The 13,992-nt window shown below is 40.3% G+C and overlaps 1 protein-coding gene across 2 annotated transcripts; it reads left to right on the top strand.

Annotated features, from left to right (window-relative positions):
- amhr2 (anti-Mullerian hormone receptor type II) lies at positions 1-13,284 on the top strand. 2 transcript variants are annotated; one of them, XM_031897201.1, is made up of 12 exons: positions 1-248; positions 327-503; positions 1,018-1,149; positions 3,533-3,628; positions 4,371-4,439; positions 4,552-4,682; positions 6,545-6,775; positions 7,607-7,721; positions 9,868-10,025; positions 10,275-10,422; positions 11,270-11,406; positions 11,916-13,284. In XM_031897201.1, exons 1-12 carry the CDS (start codon positions 182-184, stop codon positions 12,030-12,032), a joined length of 1,578 nt encoding a protein of 525 aa, XP_031753061.1. In that variant the 5' UTR covers positions 1-181; the 3' UTR covers positions 12,033-13,284. The 2 variants fall into 2 exon arrangements, with proteins under 2 accessions (XP_031753061.1, XP_031753062.1); XM_031897202.1 differs by lacking the exons at positions 3,533-3,628; positions 4,371-4,439 and having other exon boundaries at positions 3-248.
- The last annotated feature ends 708 nt before the right edge of the window (positions 13,285-13,992 follow it).

Here is a 13,992-nt window from a genome sequence, read left to right as displayed (position 1 = left end):
ACTGTAGATAGTCCAGCCGTAGGCATAGTCAAAGTGAGAAAGGCAGATTGTTCTCATGGTGAGGATGAATTTAATCTAACGGTGATCCCTTAGAAATATTAGGCTGAAGGAAACAGGTGTATAAGCATTAGGTATAGTGAAAGCAAGCAGGTACTCCAAGATCTTAAAGGCCAAACATCTAATGGGAATGTCTCATGGAGAACTATTATTGGGCTTTCTTCTGCTCAGCTCTGCATTAACCCTACCAGGTGAGGTTCATCCTAGAGGTGCAGCAAGGTGCTATCTGTCAATATGCATATATCTGATTTCTTCCCCATTTTTTCCAGTTGTCCACCTTGAAGGCATCACCTGTGCATTGTATGAGAACTCCTCTTCCAGTGTCAGCTTCCCTGTATCCAACTTTGGGGAGCTACAGGAACCTGGAAAGATATACTGTAAGGAGAGCAACTGCTGTGTGGGTTTATGGAGTCTGTTCAGTGGGGAACTTCAGCCACTCATATTAGGTGAGACTTTCAATGTAGAGTGAAATATATTGGGAGCAGGGTATGGTGCTCAGATAGCCTTCTTTAGTTTGTAAGTGTGGGTTTTGCTATGGCCCTTATTTTGCAAAGATACAAGATTTTTTCCATGAAAACAATGCCCATAGTGGTCAAGTTATTATTAAAAATGGTAGTAAGTGTGCTTAATTTTCCCAGGAATTCAAGTCTAAACAAACCATTTCCTGGGCATGCGAGTGCCCTTGTTTTTCCCACAAAAAGGTCATTTTAAGTTGCTTTCTAAAACAGATATGATACACATGATTCTCCAACAATTGTAAACAAGTATAATTCATTTATTATTGACAATTCCTAGCCTCTTACTCCAGCCCATAGATGTTGGGGGATGGTGGTCTTGTTGTTCACTACAAAAAGAAGGGATTCAAATCTGTCCTCCCTGTCTAATGTTACCTAAAACAAACATTTTAGGGAATGTCACTGGGCATCATTTTATATTTCATGTCTTTTTGTATTTATAAAGGCTGCTATCCAAAAAATGCTGTGTGCAGATCCGCACTCTGCAACCCTGTGAGAATCCAGTCTCAGTATCACTGCTTTTGTTCATCAGACAATTGCAATGCAAACATTACCCTTCCCCAACAACCCATCTCCCGTAAGTATATCTATAGGTCCTAGGGGTGGTGGCTTGCACATGGGGAGACCGTGGCAGGTGTGTGGGCAAGGGAAATGCTGGGTTCATTTTGACATTTGCATTTCTGGAGACAGGAACAATATGCTGCGTGTGATTGTTAGCTTAAAGAGACACTAACAGATATAATATTTAAAGGGTATCACAATTATTAGACATTTAAAGATTAGGGAGGAGGATATTGCAAGGAATTCCAGGGCCTATTTTGACTACAAGTCCAGACCTGGTGCCCAGGGTACTTTATAACAGAGTGCTTTGCCACCATGTTTTATTGCTTTATAGTGCATGTATAAAGTGCATGCACAGTATATTACTTTATCCAAGTTTACTATGCTGCACGCGTGGTGCAGGGGATACTTGGGTATTATGGTAAAATTATTGGAAAATATGGTAGCGTGCCGCTAGAAGAAAGTACCTCTAGCCAGCACCATTTTTGACACACTGACCTGAGCCAGAGGGTAAGCAATATACCTCACTAAGAGGGTGCCATCCAATATTTCAACATTTTGTTCCCCTTTAATCCTCCCAAGGGCAATGGCACACACTGGGTCATTTTGTGTGTACGATTCCCATACAAGTGAATGTGACATCGGCTGGGAGAATTTTGTCCCACTTTCACTGAACTACTACAGTAGTCATTACTACTACATGTGCAAAGTATGCTACAGGTCTAATCACCTATAGTGCCCAACCTTTTCTACCCGTGAGCAATATTTAAATGTGTCTCAGAAAATTGTGGTAAAAATGCTCTGTTATAAAAATAGGCACAATTTAAGCTGTTAAAAATCTCAGCTAGAATCTCAGCTGTAAAGTGGGAAAACAAGTGCTGCTTTGTGAAAGGAAGGAAGCTGACTTAACCATTTGATTACACTCCCCTGTGCAAGATAAGTTATTATAGAAGACATTTACTACAACTCTGGACACAAATACTAGAGCACCGAAAGGCACAATAGTACCCAGGGTCTGGCTGCACTTTGCACCTTGAGCTGCATTAGAAAGGACAGGGATCCATTGCAGTCTGAATTATGTGCACATTAAGGGATGGGCCTTTCGCCTGTCCGCCTATCATGTATACAGCACTGACTAATGCAGGCAGTGCTGTATTTATGGATGGATTGCACGTCTCTGCTTTCTCCTTTAAGGTGGCCACACACATGGCGATCTGCGATCTTTCGTGCGACCATCAGTCGCACGAAAGATTGTCAGAGCCGCCACTAACCTTCAGGGCTGAAACGGCAGATACGGAGGTAGAAACAATAGGATTTCTACCTCCTTCTGCCGATTCAGCCCTGACGGCAGATTTTGCTCGGGCGCCTTCTATGGCGCTCGATCAAAATCTTTTGACCTGGCTGATCAGCGAGTCGACCGATATCAGAAGCCTTCTGCCATACCGGTTGACTCGCTGACTTGCCATACACGCACCGAATATCGTACGAAACGAGGTTTTGTACAATATTATCTGTGTGTGTATGGCCAGCTTTAGTGGATAGTGGGTTCTGTCCAACAAATGTGGGACAGCAAAGAATCCAAGTAATGCTGTGTCATAAGACAATAATCACGTTCATCCATTTTAAGTACTTGCCTTGAAAGCTGCCCATACACAGACCGATAAAATCGGATGAAACCTAGTTTCGGACGATTTTCCGACTGTGTGTGGGCTCCAAATTATTGTCCCAATAATTTTTTTATTGTGGGGATTGGTCAATTAGTCGATCAGCCAGGTTAGAAATTTTCAGTCAGATAACAATAAAATCTGTGCATGTATGGTGTATCTGACGATATCCTTTGGGGACCTACAATGACAGTCACTTTCGTACAATTGGTGTCTGGCAACTATTTCATGTTCAGAACATCCTCCAATTTGTTACATTTAGGGCTTTATCCTACAAAGTCAGTCTGAATGTTAGTTTTAGATCGTAGCATTTAAACAAATGTTCATTGGAAGAAGACTAAAATCTGAACGTGTATGGCCAGCTTTACATCATCTAATATTACAGAATTGTGATTGTAATATGCAAGTGCTTTTATCTGTCAGTGTCTCTGATTACAAACAGCGGGGCTTATTTACTAATGTTGGTAACAAAACTGCTTTGATTATTCTAACACTAAACCAGCCAAAGCTAATAACTGATTGGTTACTGTGTGGTTACAGAACAGATACAGTTTAGCACTTATGTTAGTGAATGAGCCCTAGTAACAACAAAAAAAATATGTTATTTCAAATGACTATGGGTTTGTGTATATGGGGGTTGGAATTACGTACAAGGTTAGGATTGCCACTTATCACTGGGGAACACAGGTGGTTCTGGAGGAGGAAACATGTTGCACTAAGTTGGTTTCTTATCAGCCGCACAAGCTGAACTGGAGGGATGTGCTCATTGGAACGTCTCCTGTGATTGGATGGAAGCTGCGAGGGAGCAACCCAGGAATGCCAGCAGCTTCAGTAAGGCAATGACCACAGACTCTGGCTGCAGTGAGAAAAGCATGGGACACGCTGGTCAGTTCAGTATGTGAGAATGAACAAAAGAATGCCATAAAACAAGTGCCCCATGGCAGCACTCAATGTCAGTAAACTAAGGGGGATATATTGCATTGATTGATTTTTCCCTAATAGATTATACTTAGTCTTATCCCTATAACTAAATAAGAGCACAGTGAGTAAAATAATAAATTATAAATCACTACACTTTGGGAAATAGTTAGGTATTGCCAACCTGCCAACTTGTGCCACTCAAGCGGTCCTCAAACGGCAACTGCAAGAATCCCACCAGTTTCACACATGAAAACAGAGAGCTGCTGGGGCCCCTGACACTAGATAGGCACTTACAGTGTCACCTGCCCCCAAACTGCTTCAGTATCACTCCTGAATGGAATTTGGCTTTCTACCCTGGTTGGCATATGTCCCTAGGATTTCACCTAAAGGCCTTATTGCAGTCATTAATCATGTTAATCCATTACTAGGAACCCCCAGGCTCTCTGCTTACTACAGAAAAAAGGGAGAAATTAAGAAATCATGGCTACCACAGCCTGCCTTTGTGTGCACTAGCAGAATACCTCATTCATTACACTAGGGCTACCATAATAATTCCCGCTGGTAATTCCTACCCCCAGGAAACTTCATATGGAAGGTTCCTTCCTCTCCTTCTCTACTGCAGATGACCTGTGCACTTTCCTTGTTTTTCTAGGTGATTATACTTATGTTTATGTGGCCACCATCTTCCTGATTCTGTGTGTTCTGTGTGTGATCATTATAGGTATGCTGATATCATCATAGGGTTATTCATTTGTTAAACTGACCCTGCCAGGCCTTCATTGTGTTTTATCTCCCTTATCTCTGTTTTCATTCTGTTTTATGTTCCTGTTGAGTTCTAAGAAAACGAATACACACAGACCTGTTCATCAGAAGAAGGGGGGAGGAACAGGAGCTGCAAACTGTTATCAAAGAAGAAAGGAATACACCCCCAACAACACAAGTGGATGGGCTCACCATACTCCAGGTATTCTCAGCTCTTAGCATGGTCTAGTGATGAATGAGTCAGACATTTTTATCCCTGAATCCCACCCAGCCCAAAGTCCTCTTCTACTTGACCCAAACCTGACTCCCCTCTGATAACTCATACAGTATAGCCTCCATAGGGGAGGGACCAGTACTATTACATCACCAAAGGCGAGTGGCCCTGTTTGAAGTTTGATCCTCCTGCCACCTGAACCTTACCTCCTTGGCCCAAACACGCCATCACTATTATTGTGGGCTTTGCTGAGGCTTGGACTAGATGTTAAATATTGCATATTATATAGGTTGACAGCGCTTTGATTATGTTCTAGCAATCGCATATCAGCATGTCTTTGTGCTAACACAGACATTTTTCTGTATCCCTTACGTTGTTGTATGAGCATTCAATTTACTTAAGCACAGAATACATTTCCTTAATTTCCATATTACATTTTAAATAATTATACCATTATCCTAAACTTTCACAATTTCTACATATGTGAGAGGAAAATTGTTGTTTTTAATTTCATGTTAGGTTTGTCTGATGTGCGATTATTAGCAAGTCCTGGGATTCAGCTGAATATGAAAGTTAGGGAAATTAAGGCTCCAGCCACAGGCTAAGAAAGACTTGGGCAATAAGGTGCAGGTCTGGACTGGGACTCCAAATAGGCCCTGGCAATTCAAGTACACGGAGGCCCAAACAGTCCTCCACAAGCCCACTAAATAGTGACTGTCTATGGCAGGGATCCCCAACCTTTTATACCTGTGAGCAACATTTAAATTGAAAAAGTGTTGGGGAGCAACACAAGCATGGAAAAGGTTCCTGGAGGTGCCAATAAGAGCTGTAATTTGCTACTTAATAGCCCCTATGTGGACTGGCAGCCTACAGGAGGCTCTGTTTGGCATTATACTGGGTTTTTATGCAGCCAAAACTTGCCTCCTAACCCGAAATTCAAAAATGAGCACCTACTTTGAGGCCCCTGGGAGCAACATCTAAGGGGTTGGGGAGCAACATGTTGCTCACAAGCCACTGATTGGGGATCACTGGTCTATGGCATCTTACCAGAATCCACAGGTTGCCATTCTAGGCCTGATGAGGTGTGACACCAGCATGGGGAGTGCCATTTTTATCTTTTGGTGTCCCATGAATAGGTGGGTTGTGAGCTTCTCCATTGTTATATTCTGGCTTTGAACACACATTAGGAAGGTTTATAGATTGCTTTTATTTTCTCTCCTATGTAGGAGCTACATAATTTGATGGCAATTTAATATTGTGGCAGGCTTTACAGTAATTGCAAGCAACAGATGTTACAACACCTATTCCAATCCAGAGGGTATCATAATCCACAAATTCTTATGAGCTGCCTTCCAGAGGACATAATAATGCACACAAACTGTCATATTTGTCTAGATTCAGACAACATTGTAAACCATATATATTATGACAGGACAGGTATGAGATCTATTATCCAGAATTCTAAGGACCTAGGGATTTCTGGTAAGGAATCTGTCTGTAATTTGGATCACCAAATCTTAAGTCTACCAAATAATAATTGAAACATTAATTAAATCCGATAGGATTGTTTTGCCTCCAGTAAAGATTAATCATATGTTACAGTACAAGTAACTGAGAAAAAGGAAATCATTTTTAAAAATTTGATTATTTGCTTATAATGGAGTCTATGGGAAATGGGAAATGGCCTTTCCGTAATTTGGAGCTTTCTGGATAATGGGTTTCTAAATAACAGATCCAATGCTCGTATAATGTAGAAACGTAGGAAGAATGATAACATAACAAGGTAGTTCATTGTACATTTTAGTTGTTCTGTTACTGAGCAGAGTCCCTTGTGTTGTCCATCTCTTTAGGCGCTCAAAGAGGATAGTTTGTCAGTACAATTAAGTCTTGGAAATTTTCATGGGAGAAACGTGGTCATAAAGTGCTTCCCGCCAGCCCTACGAGAGCAGTACAAACAAGAATACAGGATCCTCAGTCTCTTGACTTCTCTTCATCACAAGAACATAGTATGTCTCATTAAGGCAGGTTCTTCTAGCTTCCTAAAAGAACATTATCTTCTGGTACTGCAGCATTATCCTAGAGTAAGTATCAAATTTGTGGCCTAAAAAAGTTGACCTTTTATGACTAATGAACTCGAAGGCAGTGGTTTCCCAAATGTAACCTTGTCATAAACTAAGGGGGGACCACGGCCAAATATTTGACCAAAAAGAAGTCCTTAACTCCAAAAATGAACCATGCTGTCTGTCTTCTTTACAAATATAGCATGTTGAGGACCAAAGATAGGGGTGGTAGTTGTAAGGTGTCATATCAAACCTGAAAGGCAGGGTACAAAGTCCAAAAATCAGGGCAAATGGCAGACCGCCATTTTGTTTCCAATTTGCACCCTGTCTTTCAAGCTAAATGAATTAATGTAGGTCTCTGTGCTCATTCAGGCATGCAAGATAGCAGGGCTGGAATTAGTAGTAAACAGAAGAGCGAAGTGGCATAGAGGTGGCAGGGTGTTAGACACATACTTCTTCTTTCTGCCTACCCCTATTTCAGGGTCCTGGAGGATCACCAGATGTCTGCATTTTTACAGTTCTCATCACTCAAATCCACCCCACCCACCATCACTTGTCATATATATATATATCATATAAAAAAGACCAGCAACACTGAGATTTCTGTGCAAATCAAAAGAGTGTATTTAAATGTAATATGCAGCCATATATACATATATACTGGAACAAGGACAGCACTCTTGTTCCAATGCATTTTTTTGTACTAGCATCCAGGTTTTGTTGCTGCAAATGGTGTGCACCCTATGGACTAGTTTATATATATATATATATATATATATATATATATATATATATATATATATATATATATATATATATATATATATATATATATATATTTCTTTTTTGCAGGGCTCTCTCAGGAGTTACTTGATACATTGTACCACTAACTGGACCACAGCATGCCAAATGGCAACATCCCTTGCCAAAGGACTGGCATTCCTACATGCAGACATATGGAAAGAAGGTTTGGATAATTCATAAAATCTTTTCTCTTTGTGATTTAATTTTGATTTCATCTCATTTTTTAATAAAATCAAATAACCTTAAAACAGGCTCCATAATGCAGAGCACACATGCTGCTGTTATTATCAGCAAGTTTGACATTTTTTTTGCCATACAGGTAAAACATTCAATTTGACGCGACCGTGCCTATTTTGACACAATACTATTTGATAATACTGTGGCATTGCCTTTACATGTCACTGCTGGTTTGTTTTGCATTGGGGCATATGCAGATACCAGCTGAGCATACTGTGTAGCTGAATAATTTATAGTTGCTGTGGCACTGTTTTCAGAGATAATTGCTAAATTCACACACAAACACACATACAGACCCTTGCTTGAACACAATATGACCTATATACTGTATCAGACACATTTATAATGTATGAGTCCTGTTTACCAAGCAGTGATAATTTTAGATATTCTTAAGCACAGATAGTACTCATTCTAGACATTCTGTACACAGTTAGCATTAGTGACACTGCTCTTTTGGTTTAAATCTTCTCTTTCTGCCCGGTCCCTTAAAGGAACAGTAACACCAAAAAATCAAAATGTTTTTAAGTAATCATAATACAATGCACTGTTGCCCTGCACTGGTAAAATTTGCACATTTGCTTTAGAAACACTTCTATAGTTTATATAAAAAGGTGCTGTGTAGCCATGGGGGCAGCCATTCAAGCTGGAAAAAGGAGAAAAGGCACAGGCACATAGGAGATAACAGATAAAAAAAACCATTGTATTGTACAGAACTTATCTGTTATCTGTTATGTAACCTGTGCCTTTTCTATTTTAAATGGCTGCCCCCATGGCTACACAGCAGCTTCATTTACTAAACTATAGTAATGTTTCTAAAGCAAATACACCAGTTGCACCAGTGCAGGGCAACAATACATTATACTGTAGTTCCTTTTATACACTTTGATTTTTTGGTGTTACTGTTCCTTTAAAGTTGCATTCTCTAACTCTCCTCCACCTCATTCCCTCTCTCTGTTGGAGTTCCCCAAGGCATCTTCTCTAGGGAAACTTATTCAGCCATTTGGACTTCAGTACCACCCTTATGCAGATGACACCCAGCTCTACAGTCTACTTTTGACCTCTCTCTTTCTGTCCTTTTCAAGTTCTCATCCTCCTTGATGTGACAGCACCATTTGAAACTGAATCTTTTGAAAACATATTTCCTCCAATATCTTCCCCTGTCCCTCAGGTATCACTCACAGTCAATAACATCACCTTTCAATTAACCACACAGGCACGCTGCCTAGGAATTAAGGTGGCTATGCACAGGCTGATTTCAGCTGCCGATTTGGGTTCCTTAAAAACTTTCAAACGCTCCCTAAGGGCTCAGGCACACGGGGAGATTAGTCGCCCGTGACAAATCTCCCCGTTCGCGGGCAACTAATCTCCCCGAAATGCCATCCCACCGGCGAAAATGTAAATCGGCGGTGGGATGGCATACGCGGCGCCGCGATTTCCCTGAAATCGCGGAAGTTGCCTTGAGAGGAAACCAGAGCCCTAAGACCCATCTGTTTAGGGAAGGTTTCAATGTATCTAGATTGATCAGACATTTATGTATTATAAATCATCAGTTTCCTTTTGTTGCAAATGTACTCTTAATCCCTTTTGTAAATTTATGCAAGTAGGTCCTCTATTGTTAATCTGTAAACCCTTTGTTTGTTAAATTATTTCAAGATACCTGTTTCTTAGAATTTAATGTAAAGTGCTGCATCATTTTCTGGCACTATATAAAGAAATGATGATAGAATCACAACTAGTGATGAGAGACATTTTTCACCAGCCATGGATTTGTTGTGACTGTATGTGTTTCGCCACTGGTGGGTTTTTCCATGAAACGGAAAATTTGCCTCGCAACAAAAAAAGTTGCTTGCGTAGATAAAAATTACATGCATCAAAAAAATAGTCCCGATGCATGCAACAATTTTTTTTGAAGCATGTGCATGTGCGTCATTTTTCACATTTCACAAATTATTCACCAGTCCACAAATTTTCCAGTGAAATGAAACTGGACAGATTTACTCATCACTAATAACAACTATATCAATTAAATTGTTTGAGCATGAAATCTAGTTTCTAAAATTTCACTTATACAGATGTGTACAAACCACCAATTGCCCATCGAGATCTCAGCAGTGAAAACATCCTGGTAACTGCTGATTCCTTGTGTGTAATCTCAGACTTTGGTCTTTCGGTTGTATTGGAGGGACAAAAGATAATGAAAAGAAACACTGAGGACCCAGCTATAAGTATGGTAAGAATATAATAAATAGGCCAGAATGTGTCAGAAGCTACTAATCCTTACAGATGTTTTTGTGGCCCCCTTTGGGGAAACTTTGGATATTTTTCATAAACATATACGGAAACTTCTTAATAGTTGGTGTCCCTCTGGGCCCCCATAACCTTCTGGTTCCCCAACAGTCACAAGTTTTGTTCAATTTATAGTTACGCCCATGTACTGTGTTACTTTGCAAGCAAGTTGATTATCACTTGTTTCCTACAGACAGGTACGCTGAGATATATGTCCCCAGAGATGTTGGATGGATCCTTGAATCTTGTGTTATGGGAGCTGGCTCTGACTCAGGCTGATGTCTATTCACTTGGACTATTACTATGGGAAATATTCAGTCGATGTTATGACTTATATGCAGGTGAGAAGTGACTTCCTAAGTTGTATAATTGTGCTTGGGTTCACTAGTTTTTTGTTAAGGCTTTCCACTGTTTCAGGCAGTCAGGGCCCTCTAATGATCAGGAGTAGCTTTCACCGCTTGCTTTTACTAATAAAAGCTGATTCAGGCTGAGTTCTCTATCCAGAATTTAGGAGCAATACATTGATCCTGGGCCACTTCAGTTAGGTGCTACTGTACATTGCAAATCTCCTTCTGTGGTCTCCAACCATGCCAATAAGCTATCTGCCTCACATCAATAGATCCTGGCTGGTTCCCTAGCAACCAGATATCTCCAGCATTGTACTACACACTAGGGGATGAGGGTGGCATCAACCACCCCCTACATATATATGAAAAAAAACCATACATCTTATAGTACTTCAAAACTCCCAAGATGAGTTGATACAATTACTTTGACAACATGAGATGTTGTAGAGCATGTAATCACATCAGCAGTACACTTTAACACTGAGGTTCATAAAAGAAAATTTAATTTAAGCATTTAATTTTAGACATTATAATTGGGAAACAGTAGGCTACTCTGGAGAAGTGTTGTGGTCAGACTGGCCTGCCTTGCCTTGGGCCCTCTCAAAAACTGACAGTCACATACATGCTTCAAAGGTGCTCAAGCCAGCACCCAACAGAGACCTAGCAGTGAATTATTCTTTAGGCTGGACTTAATCACTACATGAAAACAATTATAGTAAAAGCCAAGCAGGTTGTTGGTGAAAAATAACTGTATATTGTATGTCTGTAGTGTATACTGTAGTATTGTAGATATCTTAATACTTATGCAGATGAGACTAAGATGAAGCCTTGTAACTCTTAGATCAATGTGCACCTGAGTTCCAAGTGGTGTTCCTTGAAGAACTGGGTCCAAATCCTACTCTTCATGAGCTGCAGTCATTGATAGTTGAAAATAAAAGACGGCCACAGCTTCCCAAATCCTGGGGCAATAATATCAAGGTAACTTTTTAACTGCTGTACCATCTTCACAATATATATTACATTTGTATTATATATGTTTGCTTTATGTGCTTATTCCTGTTGATGCGGGCTCCCATTGGTGCAGCGCCCTATTCCAATTGGCCCAAGGCCTGCTCTGCACAAATAATTCATTCAGACGTATTTCCAATACATAACCCAAATATTCTCCAAAGTGTCGTTTTACATTTTCATAATTCCATACGATATCTTGAAACAATTTTATCATTGTCTCTGAAAAATCGAGCCTATATCTGTATATATTTTATCCAAGGATTCCATTTTTGTCCATGAATATTTATTTTCCCTCTTTTTATTGCAATTATTTTTTTTTATTAGTCTTCTTTCACAGCCTTATGCCAGTCTTGTATTCCAATATATTATTTAGATTTCCAATTAACCAATATCATATTTCTTGACAGTGTTGACAGTGCTGTGTTTCTAGATAACAGGTTTCTATATAACATATCCCCCTATACCCCATATTCCAGCTTGTTGGAGCCCTCTGGGAGACTCTGGAAGATTGCTGGGATCCTGATTCCGAGGCCCGTCTAACAGCGCAGTGTGCAGAAGAGAGACTGAGCAACCTCTGTAACCCACAGTGCTGAGGCCCAGCAACTCATACTGGGTGGCTTTAAATGTGCAGCTGTAGTGAGGCAATGTTGTATATGTCATTACTGATAAGACATTATGGATATATTAATTGTCAATATTTACCTTAAAACACAATTAATACAAGAACTTTTGACAAATATATTTTTTTTTTTATAGTTTTTGTTGCAGTTGGCAGTTAACTCTTAACTTTTGGCTTGTGGATGTTCTAGCTGGTGGGTACAGGTTGCACTTTCAAACAATAATTTTGCACAATATAGGAGCATTACAGTACATTTGTAATGTGCTGACAAACACCGGTGAATTGCCCCATGTGGCATAAGCCTTAGCATCAGATACAGTGTATTTACTTATTATTTACAGAATAGCAACTGCAATACCCAAAGGCCATCGCATTGCTTCGTTTATCCGAAGTAGTGTGGTTTCCTCCTGCAGGCAGGCGTCTTTGCGCGACTTCAGGAATAACGAAGCAATGCAATAGCCTTTCCCCCCACAACTCCTATTGTTGCTGGTGGAAAGCACAGCACAGCTTATAAAGAGTAAATAATGATGCAATCCCTTAATGTTTATCAGGGATAAAAAATAAATGCTGTCATACAGCAAACCTGTCCTGTAAATAGCCAGATAGTGCCCATGGTAAACAAAAGAAAACAGCTTTCTTGATCACGGAAGACTGATGTGTTTCCGACTCATTACACAAGCAGCTTGGTAAAAAATAGTAGATGTTTGTTTTGATCAGTTTAAGGGGTGGTACACTTTTAGGTCAAAGACAGAAGGAGAGATTAGTCGCTGTGATTTTAAAAACCCAGTTGATTCGACTCGCGGTGACTAATCTCCGTGCACATGTATACAAGATGCCGCATTCGAAATGTACTGTGCGTGACAAGTTGGCGCAACTTTTGCGGCAGGCGATTAGTTGGTGTGATTTTATTGTTATTGCAACCTATTTATTACTTGTTATTACTCATCTTTCTATGCAAGCCAACTTCATCCAGCTTTGGAAAGCCAGAGTGATGTGTAGGCCTTTCCAAAGGCGACTACTATTGCTGTTAGTGGAAAGGCATTTCTGAGCAGTTTGTTGCCCACAGTAGCAGAGATCTATCGATTTTAATAACAAAATGGTACCGGTGAACAGTATGGTAAACTCTTCTTTTTAGTTTTTCAGCTACATCAAAGGTGATTTTGTATAATATATATAATCCTATGCAATTTCCAATATACATTCATTAAAGTTCATTAAAGTGTTAATGTTATGTGTAAATATCATATCAAAGAAAATACCCTGCCAAAGACAATACTGAGAATTGCTTTTGCTAAAACACACATTTCTACTGAGACAATTATCAGTAAATGATCAGCATTGTTTATTTAATAGCTGTGACAAGTAGCTTCTACTAGTAGCTCTGTTTGTCTTCACCCTAAGGGCTCTGGCACACGAGGGAGTTTAGTTGCCCGCGACAAATCTCCCTTGTTGCGGGCGACTAAACTCCCTGATGTGGGATGGTATACACAGCGCCGCAATTTCAGGGAAATTTCCTCTCAAGGCAACTTCCGCAATTTCAGGGAAATTGCAGCGCCGTGTATGCCATCCCACCGGCGATTTACATTTTCACCGGTGGGATGGCATTTCGGGGAGATTAGTCGCCCGCGAACAGGGAGATTTGTTGCACGTGACTGATCTCCCTGTGTGCCAGAGCCCTAAGGGGGTGACTTAAAAAAGTCATGGTCACTAATCGACACGCTGCAAACGGTGCGCTATTTGATGCGGCATCTTGTAGATTAATCTATGGCAGGTAAATTACCGCAATTCGTTGCCGCAACCAAGTTTTTTAAAAGTCGTTGTGACTAATTGCCCCATGTGTCTTTGCCCTTAATGTTGCAGTGAAATAATAAAGCTTACAGATGCTGAAATGCTGATAAACAGTGGATTGTGGGGGGGGGCAAGCATTTCAAGGT

The sequence above is a fragment of the Xenopus tropicalis genome, chromosome 2 (assembly GCF_000004195.4).
Source record: "Xenopus tropicalis strain Nigerian chromosome 2, UCB_Xtro_10.0, whole genome shotgun sequence".
NCBI lineage: Eukaryota > Metazoa > Chordata > Amphibia > Anura > Pipidae > Xenopus > Xenopus tropicalis.
Note: the sequence above shows the minus strand (reverse complement) of the source record. Positions and strands in the feature narration are given on the sequence as shown.